This window comes from Papio anubis, chromosome 10, assembly GCF_008728515.1.
Source record: "Papio anubis isolate 15944 chromosome 10, Panubis1.0, whole genome shotgun sequence".
Classification (NCBI taxonomy): domain Eukaryota; kingdom Metazoa; phylum Chordata; class Mammalia; order Primates; family Cercopithecidae; genus Papio; species Papio anubis.
In genome coordinates this window covers 102,222,692-102,240,629 of record NC_044985.1, presented here as the reverse complement: position 1 = coordinate 102,240,629, position 17,938 = coordinate 102,222,692, and the positions used below count along the sequence as shown (strand labels likewise).

The 17,938-nt window shown below is 51.9% G+C and overlaps 1 protein-coding gene across 2 annotated transcripts in view; it reads right to left on the bottom strand.

Annotated features, from left to right (window-relative positions):
- VIL1 (villin 1) overlaps positions 1-12,305 on the bottom strand; it is a 36,414-nt gene extending 24,109 nt beyond the window's left edge. Inside the window, exons 1-10 of one of the 2 annotated variants that reach the window (XM_021924005.2) lie at positions 12,227-12,305; positions 7,606-7,706; positions 7,117-7,191; positions 5,675-5,871; positions 3,717-3,825; positions 3,453-3,563; positions 2,272-2,474; positions 2,084-2,162; positions 1,811-1,909; positions 884-1,037 (exon numbers count right to left, since the gene is read on the bottom strand). In XM_021924005.2, the coding sequence (XP_021779697.1) occupies positions 884-1,037; positions 1,811-1,909; positions 2,084-2,162; positions 2,272-2,474; positions 3,453-3,563; positions 3,717-3,825; positions 5,675-5,871; positions 7,117-7,191; positions 7,606-7,680 (1,102 nt within the window). In that variant the 5' untranslated portion in view covers positions 7,681-7,706; positions 12,227-12,305. The remainder of the gene's footprint in view (positions 1-883; positions 1,038-1,810; positions 1,910-2,083; positions 2,163-2,271; positions 2,475-3,452; positions 3,564-3,716; positions 3,826-5,674; positions 5,872-7,116; positions 7,192-7,605; positions 7,707-12,226) is intronic. The other variant, XM_021924004.2, reaches the window with a different exon arrangement.
- Between the last annotated feature and the right edge of the window lie 5,633 nt (positions 12,306-17,938).

The window sequence follows — 17,938 nt, the reverse complement described above, 5'->3', positions numbered from 1 at the left end:
AACCGAAGCAAGAGAGATTCAGTAGCTTACCTGGTTGCACAGAATGTGGCAGAGCTACAGTAGAGAACCATATCTCCCTCCCTCTAAAACTCCTGCTTCACCAGTGCCTCCCAGGGAGCCAAGAGAGGCATAAGAGCAAGGCTTTAGCTTTGTTGATCTACATCCTGACCCCTGCAGCATTCAGACTTCAAGCCTTGACCTTGTCTCCCAGCTCAATAGGGAGCTCTGCAATGATGGAGGCTGTACATTATTATTTCTCCTCTCCTAGGTGCCGGGCACCGAGCTTGCCCTCAGCAAATACTGGCGGGTAAGAGACTGAGCTGTTTGGTTTCCAGGGAGGCCCAACCCCTTCCCAAATGAAACATCACATCACTCTCAGCTCCCTTTTTTTTTTTTTTTTTTTTTTTTTTAGACGGAGTTTCACTCTTGTTGCCCAGGCTGGAGTGCAATGGCACGATCTTGGTTCACTGCAACATCCACCTCCCAAATTCAAGCGATTCTCCTGCCTCAGCCTCCTGAGTAGCTGGGGTTACAGGCATGCACCACCATGCTTGGCTAATTTTTTTTTTTTTTTTTTCAGTACAGACCGGGTTTCACCATGTTAGGCTAGTCTCGAACTCCTGACCTCAGGTGGTCCACCCGCCTCAGCCACCCAAAGTGCTGGGAATACAGGCATGTGCCACCACGACCAGCCCTCTCGGCTCCCTTTTTGTGACAACTAGAGTTTGTCCATGTCTCCACCCGCTAGGATAAGCCCAGAGCCGATGTAAAAGTCTTCGTGGAAGATGCACGTCAGGGAAGGAGGGTGGGTGGTGGACCAAGTGGCTCTCCTGGCCCAGCTCCTGGATCCTGGCTCCCTCACTGCCCCATGACTGGCCCTCACCCATGGAGCCCACAGTATGGGTTTTGCCCAGGCCTGAAGTCCGGTTGGATGCTGTCCACTTCTGGAATAGCTGCTGAAAGACGGCCGACTCAGCCCCATCATTCTGCACCTCCACCTGTGTGCTTGGTGGGTACTGCTTGGCTTTGATGAAGTTCTGGGAAGAGAAAGGGCTGGAAGCTATGCCCCTCCCCTAGTCCCCACTCCCAGTGCAAGCCAAAACCTGGCTCTAACCTAACCAGATCCACCATCAGATCTACCCCTGGCACCAAAACTGAACCCAAACCCAATCCCAATGCTAATCCCCAACCTAACCCTACTCTGACCCCCAGCATCAAGGTCAAATCTGATACCGCCTGAAACCTAATACTGGCCTCAAGACTCACTCTGACCTCAACCTCAAATCTAATACCCAAACACAACTCTGACCCCAATCCCAAAGCCAAATCTAACTCCTAAGGTGACCCTACCTCAATGCTAATCCTAATGCCCAGTCCCCAATCCAACACTGGCACTGGCCCCAAGCCAGTTAGGGTTATGGCTCCAGCCCCAGCAATGACCCCAAACTCTGACTTGGTCCTGGTCTGAGCTGACCCAATCCTCTTCTGTAGGAAGCCAGCCTCCTTCCATTTCTCCTTCCCTTCTCTAAACTCAGCTCAGGTGCAGGGAGTTGAGAGCCCATATTCTGAGGTGGCCCCAGGGTTGTCTGGTGGTTGACTCCCTGGTGTGCAGAGAACCCCCAAGATGACTACAGAATGGCCCCTCAGGCCCCTCCCATTGGGCCGTGCTCAGCCCTCATCCTGCCGCTCCCAGCCTTCCCTGCCTCTGCCTTGGCGCTATGCCCTGGTCTGAGCCTGCCTGCCCACCCCATGCAGCTATCTGCTCTCTCCCTCCCATCACTCTGCCCTCCTCCTGGATCCCCACCCCTACCAGCGCATGGCTCATGGCTCCCTTCTTCTCTTGCTCATTGGCTTTCTTCCCCTTCCATACGTAGATCTTCAGGCCCCCCTGGTCCAGGATGTAACAGTCCTAGAGTCGGGAGAGGTAAGAGTCTGATGGAGCTGGAAGTGCTGGACTGGGATAGCCTCACACACAAAAAGAGTCTCTCCCTCCCATGCCCACCCCAAGCCCCCTGGAATTTTTCTGGCTTGAGGGAGAGGGGGCCAGGCTGCAGTGGGCTGGGGGGTCTCCAGACCCTCTCACATCGTGACTGAGCAGGTCCTGCGTCAGCGGCCGTGTGGCGACTTCCCTCACCACCAGATTCCCCTCAGCGTCAGACACACTGCAGGACAGAAGCAAGGCATAGATGGAGAGGGGCCCCAAGCCCCTCAGCCAGGGCACCTGCTCCCAGGGAGTCCCCAGCACCCAGGAAGACCCCACTGGGCACTTACTGGTACAGTTTGAGTGCAGCCTTGAGTGCCGGCTCCACCACTGTGTCGGGCACAGCTGCCTTCAGCTCCCCGCGCTTGCCCAGCACATGGTTCATCACCTCCATCAGCTTCGGGGATGCTGATTCATTCTCTCCGTCCACCACGCCTACATAGGTGCGCCCTCCCCGCTCCTGGTCTCGGATCTCTTTGGCCAGAGTCATGCCCTGCAGGAACGCCCCTGGTGACCCATCGGGAGTAGTAGGGGAACAAGGCAGTGTCTGCCACCCCACACCCTGCCAGGCAAGCCCAGACCACCTACAGCAGCAGCCACAGGGGTTGAGACCCCTGCCCTGCTTTTCCCTGTCGGAGGGGTCAAGCTTTTAAGGCATATAAGGAAACCAGGGAGAAGGCAGCTGGGAAAGCAGGTTTCCCCACCATCAGGAAGGTGCTCAAGCAGGCTTGCTGGGCTTTCTGTTCTGACAGTGTGGGAAATGTATGCTTAGATTTCACAGTTCCGGACAACAGCTGAGCCCCAAGGATCACAGTACTCAATCTCTTCTGCCAGGTGCGGTGGCTCGCACCTGTAATCCCAACACTCTGGGAGGCCGAGGCGGATGGATCACCTGAGGTCAGGAGTTCAAGACCAGCCTGGCCATGGTGAAACCCTGTCTCTACTAAAAACACAAAAAAATTAGCTGGGCATGGTAGTGCACGCCTATAATCCCAGCTACTCAGGAGGCTGAGGCAAGAGAATCACTTGAACCCAGAAGGTGGAGGTTTCAGTGAGCTGAGATCATGCCATTGCACTCCAGCCTGGGCAAAAAGAGCAAAACTGCATCTCAAAAAAAAAAAAAAAAAAAAACCTCTTTGCCCCCAAACATGCTTGCAGCCTCACAGTGCACACACAGCGTCAATGTGCTGTGAGTATAAACACACATATGCCCATGCCCATTTCATTCACCACTGGATCACCAAGGCTTAGCACAGGCTCTGCCACACTGTAGAGACTCATTCTATCTGAGTGGATTGACCACAAGTTCTCACACACTAACTCCAACATGCACACCTGCCCCAAACACATGGAGAGTGATCCACCTTCAAACACACTGTCCCCAATAGTCAGTGGGGAGAGGCCTGGGGAAAGGAGCAGGTGGGGGCAGTCGAGGATTTGAGAGGGAGGTGTGGTACATGGGAAGGTTTACCCTGAGTCTCTCCATGCGGTTACTTTCAGGTCCATTCCACTGGATGATAAGCTTCCCGAGGTCCAGGAGGAAAACATCCCCTCGGTTGAAACTCTTCCAGGACATCTCTACCTAGGGAGCCACGGGGGAAGTGCAGACCCCACTCAGAGCTCGCCTATCATCCATCATCTTGGCCACCCCTCCTTGCCCCTCACCCCTCCTCAGCCCCTGCCCTCCGCCCTGGGCCTCACAGCCCTGGCCGATGCTCCAGTGGGGCCTGCCTACCTCTCCAGCTACCACGTTCCTCTTGCCCTTGACATGCAGCAGCCTCTGGACATCATAGGAGTTGGTCTCCACGTGATTCATGCCAGAAGCCACGCCTCCTTTCCGGATCCTGAGAAGAGGTGAGCAGACCCAGGGGAGTGGGCTGGGAGGTGTGCCTGGCCCCTGTTCTCCCAGGTCCTGGCTGCCACACTGAGGTCACCTGAGGGCCAGGCTGGGAGTAGGCGAGGTGAATGAGGTGCTGAGGATGCAAACTTTAGGGAGTCACTCACTGTCAGGTCCTGAAAGTGCAAGGTTGGCCTGTGGCATGCCCTTGAACCACCCTGACAGTCAGAGCAACCTTAAACTCTGCACCCTAGATCTTCACTCATCTCGCCATTGTCCCTGCCCTGTGGAGAGGCCTGCAAAGAAGGGTCATGATATATGAAGAGTAGGAAATGTGTTAATAGGCCAGGTGCGGTGACTCCTGCCTATAATCCCAGCACTTTGGGAAGCCGAGGTGGGCAGATCATTTGAGGTCAGGAGTTCCAGACCAGCCTGGCCAACATGGTGAAACCCTGTCTCTACTAAAAATACAAGTTAGCTGGGCATGGTGGCAGGTGCCTGTAATCACAACTACTCAGGAGGCTGAGAAAGAAGAATTGTTTGAACCCCGGGGGCGGAGGTTTGCAGTGAGCCGAGATCACGCCACTGCACTCCAGCCTGGGCGACAAGAGTGAGACTCCATCTCAAAAAAAAAAAAAAAAAAGGAAATGTATTAATAAATAGGGACAGAATCCTGAGGACAGGGGATCAAAGTGGAAGAAAAAACAAGAAGGGAGAGGTGCCACTCCAGTGCCCACAGGAATGGACTACTGCTGTAGTGTGGGAAGAGAAGAGCAAGACAAAAAAGAAGAATGGGAACTGTGGCTAATTAGAGAGCCCCGGCTTGTCCTACAAGTCAGTAACAACTCAGCTCCAGAGTGTGTGTTTTCCTGGGGAAAGCTAAGCTAGAACTTCAACTTGTACAGAAAAGCCAGCAGTCTGGTCTGGGAGTGGTAGCTCATGCCTGTAATCCCAGGACTTTAGGAGGCTGAGGTAGGAGAATCACTTGAGCCCAGGAGTTTGAGACCAGCCTGGGCAACAGAGCAAGACCTTCATCTCTACAAAATATATATATAAAAAAATTAGCTGGGCGTGGTGGCTCAGGCCTGTGGTCCCAGTTACTCAAGAGGCTAAGGTGGGGCCGGGCGTGGTGGCTCACACCTATAATCCCAGCACTCTGGGAGGCCGAGGCGAATGGATCACTTGAGGTCAGGAGTTCGAGATCAGCCTGCCTATGGTGAAACCCTGTCTCTACTAAAAATACGAAAATTAGCCAGACCTGGTGGTGTGCACCTGTAATCCCAGCTACTGGGGAGGCTGAGGCACGAGAATTGCTTGAGCCCAGGAGGCGGAGGTTGCAGTGAGCCAAGACTTTGCCACTGTGCCACTGTACTCCAGCCTGGGCAATAAAGCAAGACTCCATCTGGAAAAAAAAAAGGAAGAAAAAGAAAAGCTGGCAGTCTTGGTTTTTAGTGTGGTAGGCCTGCATTAGAGATGGGGGAGCAGCCATTTGTCTATTGGCCAGAGTTGGGCGATTAGGCACTGAGCTCTCCAGGACATTCAAGTAGGAGCTGATTTACAGAGATTCACAAGAGTTACAGAATTTCAGAACAGCCTCCAGACCAAGGGCAGAGCAGTGGCAGAAATAAGAGTTGGGGAGTGGAAAAGTGAAGGACAATCACCAAAAACTCATGAGGGTCCCCCTCGTGCCTCCCCCCACAGTTCCAGGGTCCCTTCCCCGTCCCAGGTCACCTCCCTCTGCTCCAAGTGTTCTTCCCAGACCCGAACAGGTCTGGGTGTCCCTGCCTCTTCAGCCCCAACCTCTCCATCCCTACCACTCATCCTCATTCCCTCAGCCTGCAGCCCGCCCTCCCTACACAAGGCCTTGCTTGAAGTAGCCTCGGAAGGCCTCGCTCTCGTTGCCCTGGACCTCGCGGTGCTGCACAGCCCGGCCCTTCAGGAAGTCATCCATTTGTGTGGTGTAGATGGCAGCTGCCCCCTGCTCATCCAGGGATGAGTCCTGGCCAATCCAGTAGTGGATGTCATAGGACAGGTTGCTGGCTGTCTTGTGGATCTAGGGAAAAGGTGTCCAGTGTACCCGAGACCCTGGGCTCCCACAGCCCCTCCCACTCTGTGTGACCTCCCACACACGTGCCGTCCAGGACCATGGGGGAGCGTGGCACAGGGCAAGTGCACTAGGCTAGTGGTTAGGGGCCCTGAGTCATGGCCCAGCTCTACCATTGACTCTCCGAGACATGGCTTCTCCTCTCCAGGCCTCACTTGCCTCACCTCAGAAACAACTTGCTTGCCAGGCACAGTGGCTCACGCCTGTAATCCCAGCACTTTGGGAGGTCAAGGCGGGCGAATCACCAGGAGTTCAAGACCAGCCTGGTCAACATGGCAAAACTCTGTCTTTAATAAAAATATAAAAATTAGCCAGGTGGGGTGGCGGGTGCCTATAATCCCAGCCACTCGGGAGGCTGAGACACGAGAATCACTTGAACCCGGGAGGCAGAGGTTGCAGTGAGCCAAGATCGTGCCACTGCACTCCAGCCTGGGCGACAGAGCGAGACTATCTAAAAAATAATAATAATAAATACATAAAATAAAAATTTAAAATGAGTCAATATAAAGAAAAAAATACAAATGTCTTAATAGTACAGGTGGTACCAGGGTGTGGTGAAAATCAAGGTGATATGAAGATGACTACGAGGCTGGGCATGGTGGCTCATGCCTGTAATCCCAGCATTTTGGGAGGCGGAGGCAGGTGGATCACCTGAGGTCAGGAGTTCAAGACCAGCCTAACCAACATGGTGAAACCCTGTCTCTACTAAAAAATACAAAAAAATTAGCTGATTGTGGTGGCACGTGCCTGTAGTTCAAGCTACTCTCAAGGCTAAGGCAGGAGAATCGCTTGAACGTGGGAAGTGGAGGTTGCAGTGAGGCAAGGTCGCACCACTGCACTCCAACCTGGGCAACAGAGCGAGACTCCATCTGAAAAAAATTTTAAAGAAAGAAGATGACTATGGATTTTGGAAATGTGGACTCAAGTTAGGGTGATATGGCAACAATGCAGAAGTTTCCCCAAGAATGTGAATCCACAGAAATTGGCCTTAGCTGGAAGCCCAGTGGATCAAGGGCAGCAAGAGCCTCTGACCTCTGTAAAGCCACCACAAGGTTGGGCACTTGGGCATACCCAGTAAATTCTGTCTTGGGGTGAAGCCAGGCCAGCTCTCCCCATGGTCCCCAGCCTGTTTCCTCACTGACACCACAGTGGGTTTTGCTCTCTGCTCAGCCTCCTCCTCTGCCCCTGACTCACAGCCAGGATGATGTAGCAGTCACCATCGAAGAAGCTCCCAAAGGTGCTGGAAGGAACAGGCACCATCTGCATGGCCTAAGGAGAGAAAAGGGGTCAGAGGGGCTTCCCTGGACCACCAGGACCCCTAGGCCTGGGAGGAGGGCCCAGGGTAGGAGGCATTGGAAAAAAAGAGCCTGGCCCAGGAATGAAAGGAGAGAAAAGGAATAGAGAGGGAAACTGTGTGAGGGGCGGGAGAAGGAAAATCAATGGTGGGAAGGGAAGGGACGAGTGAGGAAGAAGAAGTGGAGAGGAAGGTTGAGAGACAGAGGGAGAAGAAATGGAGAAAGGGAAAGGGAGACCATCCGGGGTGTGGATGATGTGGGAGGTGAGGGGCTGAGCTCTCAGGGGCTGCGGGGCAGGAGCAGAGGAAACTAAGAGAAATCCCAGGCCTCTGCCTTGCCTCCCTCCACCCCAGGCCTGCGAGGCCCCCATGCCCAGACAGGGCCTCACCTCGATCCTCCATATCTGCAGCCCCGGGGTGGTGATGTTGAGAGAGCCTTTGACTTGGGCGCTCAGCTTGGTCATGGTGAGTGAGCCTGGGGGAGAAGGCACTGGGAGCAGGGGCACACTGAGTTCGGATGCTGCCCTTCCAGTCTGCCCCTAGAGAACTCCCAACAGTGCCAGGAGGTCGCAGGCTCAGGGGCCTGGGGGCGCATAGAGGGTTACTCCTCACTCAGTGACCATTTCTGCTTGTTTAGTACCGAATCCGCAGTGTCTAGCACAGTGACTTTGCTCGATAAAGGAAGAGATGGGGAGGGAAGGAGTGAGGGATGGATGAATGAATGAATGAATGGATGAACAGAGTGAACCCTCCCACTGTGAACCACTCTCTGCCCGCTAAACTGGAAGGAACGCCCCTCCCCAAGCTTTTCTCCTCACGTCAGCCCTTTCTCCATTTTTTTTTTTTTCCTTTTCTTTTTGAGATGGAGTCCCGCTCTGTCACACAGGCTGGAGTGCAGTATCGTGATCTCAGCTCACTGCAATCTCTGCCTCCCAGGTTCAAGTGATTCTCCTGCCTCAGCCTCCCGCATAGCTGGGATTACAGGCATGAGCCACCATGCCTAGCTAATTTTGTATTTTTAATAGAGACGGGGTTTCCCCATGTCGGCCAGGCTGGTCTCAAATTCCTGACCTCAGGTGATCCACCTGCCACAGCCTCCCAAAGTGCTGGGATTACAGGCGTGAGCCACCGTGCCCAACCAGCCCTTTCTGCTTGGACCTGTAGCTGTGTTCACTCCAGCTGCTCATGAGCCTCACCTGGGGAGCTTCTGAACGTGCTGATGCTCCAGGCTCTGGCGGCATCCCTGGGGATTCTGATTTAATTAGGCCAGGGTGGGGCTGGGCATGGGTGCTTTGTTTTCTGCCTTTTGGGAGGTGGAGCATGGGTGCTTTTAAAACTCTCCAGTGATTCTGATATGAGCCAGGGCAGACAGCCACTTGTGCCCAGTTATTCTCCTCCCTAGTTTTAAGGCTCCTCCTCACCAGGCCAGAGGCCACCCCGATCTCCATGGAGCCTATCACCCAGCCTGGCAGGGAGCTGCCCTCCATGAATGCTCCTTGAACTGATTAATGAATGAAAGGGCATGTGGCCGACAGGTCAGGCCTCCACTCGCTGACAGCCTGAAATCTCACTATCTAATCTCTCCTTGCACCTTGACTTTGAGTCACCTCTTAGTGACTTGGCCTTTTAGTACTTAGAAACTCCCTTTTCTGAGCCCTGAGGAGTGGCTGCTGCTTCCCTGGCATTCTAGAGTTTGAGGTAAGGCCCTGCCCAATCTCTTGATCAGTGCCTCCTCTGGCTGATCATAAGCAGCTTGCTGTGTATCTGTAAGGAGCCCCTTGGGCTTGGGTCCCGTCTGATGGCCTGTTGGCTATGGCCTTCTCCATCAGGCAACCATGATATCTTCCATCAGGTATTTTTCAACCCACCAAGTCCCCAGGGCTCCCAGGATTCCTGGTCCAGCAGAACCAAGCTGGGTATAAGGAGAGACCATTTTGCACGTTTTCTATCATCACCTTTTCTCTGTCACTCCTTTTTCATCTATCTGTCACAATATCTATCTATCTATCTGTCTATCTGTCACCATCTGTCTATCTTTTTTGAGGACAGGTGAAATAAGCAGGCTGGTGCAGTGGCCGGATCTCAGCTCACTGCAGCTCCGCCTCCTGGAGGTTCACAGCCATTTCTTTCACCTCAGCCTCCCGTGGCTGGACACGAGCCGCCACCTGCAGCCCAACTAGTTTTTGCTATTTTTAGTAGAGAAGGTTTCACCGGTGAAAGCCCATATAGTCTCGATCTCCTGACCTACATTGATCAGCCCGTCTCCCAAGTCTGGGATTACAAGGCAGGCTGCAGCCGACCCTATCCTCTTTTTGAGAAGAGTTTCCTCTTGTTGCCCAGGAAGTGGGTGCAGGGGCATCTATCTTGGCTGGCCTCCGCCTTCAGGTTCAAGTATTTCCTGCATAATCTCCCTGGATTACAAGCATATAATGGCAATTTTTATACTATTTTAGTAGGACAGGGTTTTCACCATGTTGGCCAGGCTGATCTTGGGCTCTGACTCAGGGGTGATCCACCTCAGCCTCTACTTAAGTGCTGGGATTACACATGTGAGCCACCTTGCCCGGCCCCGTCCCCCTTTTTCTTTGACACTCACTAGCTGTATGAACGTGGACTTCCCTTCGCTGTCAGGCTGAGGGGAGTCAGCAGGTCAGCTAAGTGTTGATGATCTAAAAGAATCTACTTAAGGGACATGCAGTGATTCAGGGGTAACTGGCAATGAAGGCAGGGGATTCAGGGCAGCAGGGACTTGAAAAAAACCAGTGCTCCCCCTCCCCAGAGAGAAATCAGGATTGGCCAGCCCCCACAGGCCAAAGGTGGGCAAGGGGACTCAGGAGTGGCAGCTCTGAGACGTGGCCCCCCTACCTGGTGTATACCCTCCAGCTGCTCCTGCCCTGTACCCATGGTTGGTCAGAACAGATGCTTCTCCTCCACCCCTTGGTAGGACCTCCTCCTCACTTCTCCTGTCTTCCCTGAACTGCCAGGAAGACCAGGGCCTCTCACTTCCCCCAACCCTGCCACCATGGGCCCTTGTTTGGATTTGAGTTGTCTCCTCCTTCAGCCTGAATTCACTGGCTTCCTCAACTCCTGGTACTTTCCCTTCTGTGTCCCCAGACCAGGGAAGGGGACCGTCACCCCAAGACCCCAACACCAGCCATCTGTGCAGCATCCTGGACTCCTTTCGCTTCTGCCCTTCTGTCCACCTAAACTCCCTTGAGTCTCCCCACTACACACAGCCCCCTGGCCCCTCTCTGCTGGCACTCTGCCCTCTAGAAATGCCACGCTGCCAGCAGGCCCCACCCCCATGCTGCCTCTCACCCCACGCCTGCTCGCACTGCTCCCACATGGAACGTTCTCCCCACCTTTCCCATACTAACATGCTCTTCTAGACTCAAGTTAGATCTCATTTCTTCCAGGAGACCTTCCCAGAATCCTCAGGCTGGACAAGGAGCCCCTCGGCATCCTGGACTGTCCCCTCTCTTGACCTCCTGACCACATGGTGATGAAAGAACCTGTTTGTAAGTTTGAGGTCCCTGAGCTCCAAGACCTAGATATGTTTGTCTTTGTAGCCCCCAGCTCCTAGCACATAGTAGGTGCTCAACAAATACTCATGATGCTGAAAGGCTGAACTGTGGGATGGAAGGAGGACCCTCCCAGGGCATTGGAGGGGTTTGGGCTCCTACTGTCTGCAGGCCATCCAGGCCATCTTGTGTTTCTTTCTTTTTTTTTTTTTTTGAGACAGAGTCTCACTCTGTTGCCCAGGCTGGAGTGCAATGGTGCGATCCTGGCTCACTGTTATCTCTGCCTCTGGGTTCAAGCGATTTTCGTGCCTCAGCCTCCTGGGTAGCTGGGACTATAGGTGTGCGCCACCACACCCGGCTAATTATGTATTTTTAGTAGAAACTGGGTTTCGCTGTGTTGGTCAGGCTGGTCTTAAACTCCTGACCTCAAGTGATCCACCCACCTCAGCCTCCCAAAGTGCTGGGATTCCAGGCATGAGCCGCTGCGCCCAGCCCACCTTGACTTTCTTATCTGAGCCCTGTTGTACTCGAGGTGTGGCACTGTTGTATGTGGGGTGCTGCCATGGCCCCTAGTTCCCAGTGGTGCAGCTCTGAGCTAGACAGGAATGTGGTGGGGCAGTGAAGGTAAAGTCCCACCCCTCAGACAAAAGACATCCTCCTGCTTCCCAGGCTTGTGATAGCAGAGGGAATAGACACTCACCCAAACCCTCCAGCCCAAAGGCCCTGCCCCTCAGTGGCCTGCAGGAGGCCCCAGCAGATGATGTCCCAAGAAGACAGTAGCCAGTGTGTCCTCAGAGCCTGGTCTGCACCTGGCCCCCATTCCTAGTTCTGCTAAATGGGCCCACAGTGGCTGGGGAGGCTGATGGGGCAGCTCCAGGTAGAGGGAAGATGGGGCAGAGGTGCATGCTCAGGTGTCCCGGCATGGCCCAGGACCTAAGGCCCTGCCACCTCTAGCCCCTTGCCTCTGCCTTTGCCTCTGTCTTTGCCCATTCAATTTCTCGTGGCTGTTGCTCATATTGCTACGAGTGAGGAGGCAGGGCCCTGAGGTCCCAGGAGTGTCAGAGGAATGGTGACACAAAGGATAAAACACTCCAGATGAAGAAGAAATGGGCAAAGAGATGAGCTGGTGGGGAGGGGGCTCGGGGAGTGAGGTCAGGGAGACTAACTAGTCCCGGTCTGCCCAGGACTGTCCTGGTTTTAACTCTAGAAGTTCCAGGGCAATTGGGATGGTGACACCCAAAGTGCGATGGGGCTAGCCACAGATAGGAGACTGAGAGAGCCATTGCCTGGGGCAGGGCCAGCAAAAGTCTCTCCCTGGAGGCCCAGGACAGACACGCGGGGCTCCCAGCACACTATCCAGAGTGCCAAGCCTCCCTCTCGAGCCCATACCAAGGTGCTCCAGGAGGCCCCAAGTTGCCTGAGAAAAGCAGAGGACCCCATCCCCTCACACCATCTAAGGTCTCCATGTGTTCCCACCAGGTTGCCTTACCTGTCTTGGGGAGGCAGCTGCCACCTGGGAGATCTCAGGGAATTGTGGCAAGCTGGCTGCAGAAGAGCGACCTTTGTCCCCACCCCCACCCCCTAGGAACTGCCTTCACCATATAAGGGAAGATAGGGCCCCAGAGAGGTGAGGGGGTGGGGAGGCAGGTGCTGCCAGGTCCCTGGAGCCCAGAGCCCTTGACAGCCTGACAATGAGAGCTGATGTGCCCCACCCTTGGCTTTTTTTTTTTTTTAAGCCTCACTCTGTCATCAGGCTGGAGTGCAGTGGTGCGAACTCGACTCACTGCAACCTCTGCCTCCCAAGTCCAGGTGATTCTCCTGCCTCAGCTTCCCAAGTAACGGGGACTACAGACATGCGCCACCATGCCTGGTTAATTTTTGTATATTTAGCAGGTAGGGTTTCACCATGTTGGCCAGGCTGGTCTTGAACTCCTGACCTCAAATGATCCAGCCGCCTAGACCTCCCAAAGTACTGGGATTACAGGTGTGAGCCACTGCGCCCAGCCCCTCCCTTGGCTTCTGAGTGAGCAAGGGATGGGGTGCTTTTCTGCCCAAAGCCCAGGACCTCACCACAGGCAGACAGCACTGTCCAGGCAAGGTCAGCAGCGCCTAAACTTTCCCCCTACCAACCAAGAGAAGGAGGCTCAGCTGTCCTCCCACCTTCCCTGGGGTGAATGGTTCACAGGGAAGGAGAGGCAGGACCCTGGGGTTCCAGAAGCCCCAAACCCAGGGATGCAGGGGCTCATACTCAGGGCCCCTCCAGAACAGATGGGAGTTCTCTTAGAGGTCTCTTCTCAGCATGACCCTCACTTAGCAAGTGCCCCCGTCAGCACAACTGCTCTTCCTCTCCACCGCCAGAGGCACTGGCTCCACCTGGAGTGTTTTTTTTGTTTTGTTTTGTTTTTTTTGTTTTTGTTTTTGTTTTTGTTTTTCTGAGATGGAGTCTCTCTCCGTCACCCAGGCTGGAGTGCAGTGGCATGATCTCGTCTTACTGCATCCTCCGCCTCCCGGGTTCAAGCGATTCTCCTGCCTCAGCCTCCCGAGTAGCTGGGATTACAGCCACCCACCACCACACCTGGCTAATTTTTGTATTTTTAGTAGAGACGCGGTTTCACCATGTTGGCCAGGCTGGTCTTGAACTCCTGACCTCGTGATCCGCCCACCTTGGCCTCCCAAAGTGTTGGGGTTACAGGCGTGAGCCACCGCACCCTGCCCACCTAGAGTTTTTATGAGATGCCATAAAACAGTGCCTTTGAACTCTGTTCTGCTACCCTCTCCCAGAAGCCAAGGTTTCCATGTCTGATCCCTGACCCTAGGGGATCCATCTCACTCAGGCAGGAAAGGAGTGCAGCCATCTCTGGCGTGGGTCTCGCTGAGAAACCAGCTTCACACGCAAACTTAGCACCTTGGGCAGCTGCCTCCCAAACTTCAGAAATTCTATCACCTGTGAAGTCTGGTATTTAGGAGGGTGACATGAAGTTGGCTGGGTGAGGGCAGTCCCTCCTTCTGATCACAGCCTCCCAAGAGTTCTGGAGACCAAATGTACAGTAGTCCCCCCTTATCCAACGGGGGATACATTCCGGGACCCACACTGGATGCCTTAAAATCTCGGATTGTACTGAACCCGGCTGCCATCAGCTGGAGCATGTTTCTGTTCGTGTCTTCCACCCACAAACTGAAGCCTTTTCCATTTTCACTAAGCGCTTATCCTGCACTGTGGCCACACTTTTGCAGTTTGAGGTACAACAGCAAAATTAACACAAATTTCTGTTTCCTTCTTCACAATTTCATGAACAGAAGATGCATTCTTATCATAGATCTTAGCAACCTCAGCATATGATGATTTTTTTTCTTTCCTTATTGAGAACTATTACCTTTTCATTTAAAGGAAACATTTTATGGCTTCTTTTTGGCACACCCAAATTGCTAGCATCGCTCCTCTTGCATTATTTAGTAAAATAAGGGTTACTTCGGGCAGAGGGTTGTTTTTATTTTTGTTTTTTGGAGATGAAGTCTCGCTGTCTCACCTAGGCTGAAGTTCAATGGCACGAACTTGGCTCACTGCAACCTCTGCCTCCTGGGTTCAAGCAATTCTCCCATCTCAGCTTCCCAAGTAGCTGGACTACAGGTGCGTACCACCACACCCAGCTAATTTTTCCTGTATTTTTATCAGAGACAAGGTCTCACCATGTTGGCCAGGCTGGTCTCAAACTCCTAACTTCAAGTGATCCGCCCGCCTAGGCCTCCCAAAGTGCTAGGAGTACAGGTGTGAGCCACTGCGCCCAGACCAATAAAGGTTACTTTGAACGCAAGCCCTGCAATGCCATGACAGTGGATCTGATAGCCGAGACAGCTGCTAAATGCCGGTCAGGGAGCATGTAGCGTGTGGAGGTACTGGACAAAGGGAAGACTCACGTTTCGGGTGGGATGGAGTGGGGCGGTGGGAGATCCCATCATGTACTGAGAATACTGTGCAATTTAAAACTTACGAATGGTTTATTTCTGGAATTTTCCGTGTAGTATTTTCAGACCATGGTTGACTATGAGGTACCTGAATTGGTGGATAAAGGGAGAGTGCTGTGTTTGTACACAGGTGGGGCATGTGTGTAGTATATGTGTGTGCACACGCTCATGAGTTGTCTGGAAAGAGGAGTAAACACTAGAGGTGCTATTTTGTTTCTTTTTTTAAAAAAAAAATATTGCTGGGTGTGGTGGTGCACACCTGTAATCCCCGCTACTAGGGAGGCTGAAGCACAATAATTGCTTGAACCCGGGAGGCAGAGGTTGCAGTGAACCGAGATTGTGCCACTGCCCTCCAGCCTGGGTGACGAAGTGAGGCTGTCTCAAAAAATATATACATACATAAATATAAATATAAAAATATATAATCCTGGCTTCTATGTCACAGATTATGAAAAAGAAAAAATAACACTTTCTTGTGAATAAAAAGGAGTATATGTGTGTGTGTGTGTGTGTATATATATATATAGAGAGAGAGAGAGAGAGAGAGAGAGATACACTCGATTACAAGGACAAGAAAAAGGAAGGTAAAAACTCACCTATATTTTCATTACAGAGATATTCTCCAGATAAATCACTGTCACTGAATTGTTCTGGGATATTTCTTTCAAGTCATTGTCCAGCACAGGTATCTACCTGTCTGCATGTGTGTATTTATTTATTTATTGAGATGGAGTCGCACCCTGTCACCCAGGCTGGAGTGCAGTGGCGCAATCGCGGCTCACCGCAACCTCTGCCTCCCGGGTTCAAGTGATTATCCTGCCCAAGTATCTGGGATTACAGGTGTCCATACCATACCAGCTAATTTTTGTATTTTTAGTAGAGACAGGGTTTCACTATGTTAGCCAGACTGGTCTCTAACTCCTGATCTCAAGTGATCTGCCCGTCTTGGCCTCCCAATGTGCTGGGATTACAGGCATGAGCCACCACGCCCGGCCCTTTTTTCATTTTTTCTGAGACAGAGTCTCTCTCTGTTACCCAGGCTGGAGTGCAGTGGCATGACCTCGGCTCACTGCAACCTCCGCCTCCTGAGTTCAAGTGATTATCCTGCCTCCGCCTCCCAAGTAGCTGGGATTACAGGTGCCCGCCATGATGCCCAGCTAATTTTTGTATTTTTAATAGAGATGGGGTTTCGCCATGTTGGCCAGGCTGATCTTGAACCCCTAACCTCAGCCTCCCAAAGTGCTGGGATTATAGGTGTGAGCTACCATGCCTGGCCTGTGAGCATATATTTTTAACTGTCATATGATATATCTTATTTTGCAATTTCTTTCTTTTTTTTTTTTTTGGAGACACAGTCTTGCTGTGGTGCCCAGCCTGGAATGCACTGGTGTGATTATGGCTCACTGCAGCCTCGACCTCCCTGGACTCAGTGATCCTCCCACCTCAGAAGTAGCTGGGACCACAGGCACACATCACCACATCTGGCTAATTTTTGTTGTTGTTGTTTGGTAGAGATGGAGTTTCCACCATGTTGCCCAGGCTGCTCTCAAACTCCTGGGCTCAAGCAATCCACCTGCGTTGGCCTCCCAAAGTGCTGGGATTACAGGTGTAAGCCACCGCAACCAGCAACTTCCTTTTCAGTTGTTTTATAGTAATTCATTAGACAGCACAGTTTATGTAACCAATACCTCATTGTTGGACTTCCAAATTATATCTAATTATTTGATACTCAAAGAATGCTGTGGTAAATATTCCCATTTCCAAATATTTGCCATTAGATTACATCCACTATCGCTTTGGGATAGATTTTAAAAAGTGAGGCCAGGCACGGTGGCTCATGCCTGTAATCCCAGCACTTTGGGAGGCCGAGGCCGGCAGATCATGAGGTCAGGAGATCGAGACCATCTTGGCTAACATGTGAAACCCCGTCTCTACTAAAAATACAAAAAAAAAAAAAAAAAATAGTCGGGTGTGGTGGCGGGTGCCTGTAATTCCTGCTACTCGGGAGGCTGAGGCAGGAGAATAGCATGAACCCGGTGGGCGGAGGTTGCAGTGAGCCGAGATCACGCCACTGCACTCCAGTCTGGGCAACAGAGCAAGACTCTGTCTCAAAAAAAAAAAAAAGTGAGATTGTTGAGTCAAAGACGTGAATAGGAAAACTGCCTTCCAGAAAAGCTGCATGAATGGATAGTCCCATCTGCAATACATAAGTGGCTGAGTCTCCATCTCTCCCCAGTGCTCTGGTACAGTATCGACGAAGCTCTCTATCAGTTTGATTGACAAAAAAGAAAACAGTCATTGTGTTGATTTATGTTTTTTTGATTACCAGTGAGAGAGACCATTTTAAAATATATTTATTAGCTATATCTCCCCTCGTTAGTTTTTAATTAATTTGTTGGTATTGTTTATAGAGTTAATGTCTTAAGACTGGTAATTTGCCTACCATTTATGTGATACTTGTCTCTAGTTTCTTGTTTGCCTTTTAATTTAGCTGGGAGAATCGTTTGGTGAACATGTTCTTAAAAATTGTTTCCAATGGCTTTGTTATGATAAATGTCAAACATATAGAAAAGTGAAAATAATAGTACATGGACTCAAACATTTACATTTATCATATTTTATTTATTTATTTATTAAGACTGTATCTCACAGGCTGGAGTGCAGTGGAGTGATCTCGGCTCACTGCAGCCTCCGCCTCCCGGGTTCAAGTGATTTTCGTGCCTCAGCCTCCACAATAGCTGAAATTACAGGCATGCACCACCATGCCCAGCTAGTTTTTGTATTTTCAGTAGAGACAGGGTTTCATCATGTTGGCCAGGCTGGTCTAGAACTCCTCACCTCAAGTGATCCGTCCACCTTGGCCTCCCAAAGTGCTGGGATTACAGGTGTGAGCCACTGCGCCTAGCCCATGCATTTCCTTTTATTGTTATATCTCTTCAATGTTTTTCTTTTGTCTACAGTATTTTTATTTTTTAAAATTTTATTTATTTACTTATTTATTGAGACGGAGTCTCACTCTGTCGCCAGGCTGGAGTGCAGTGGTGTGATATCGGTTCACTACAACCTCTGCTGCCCAGGTTCAAGCGATTCTCCTGCTTCAGCCTCCCTAGTAGCTGGGACTACAGGCACGCGCCATCACGCCCAGCTCATTTTTGTATTTTTAGCAGAGACAGTTTCACCATGTCGGCCAGGATGGTCTTGATTTCTTGACCTCAAGATCTGCCCGCCTCAGCCTCCC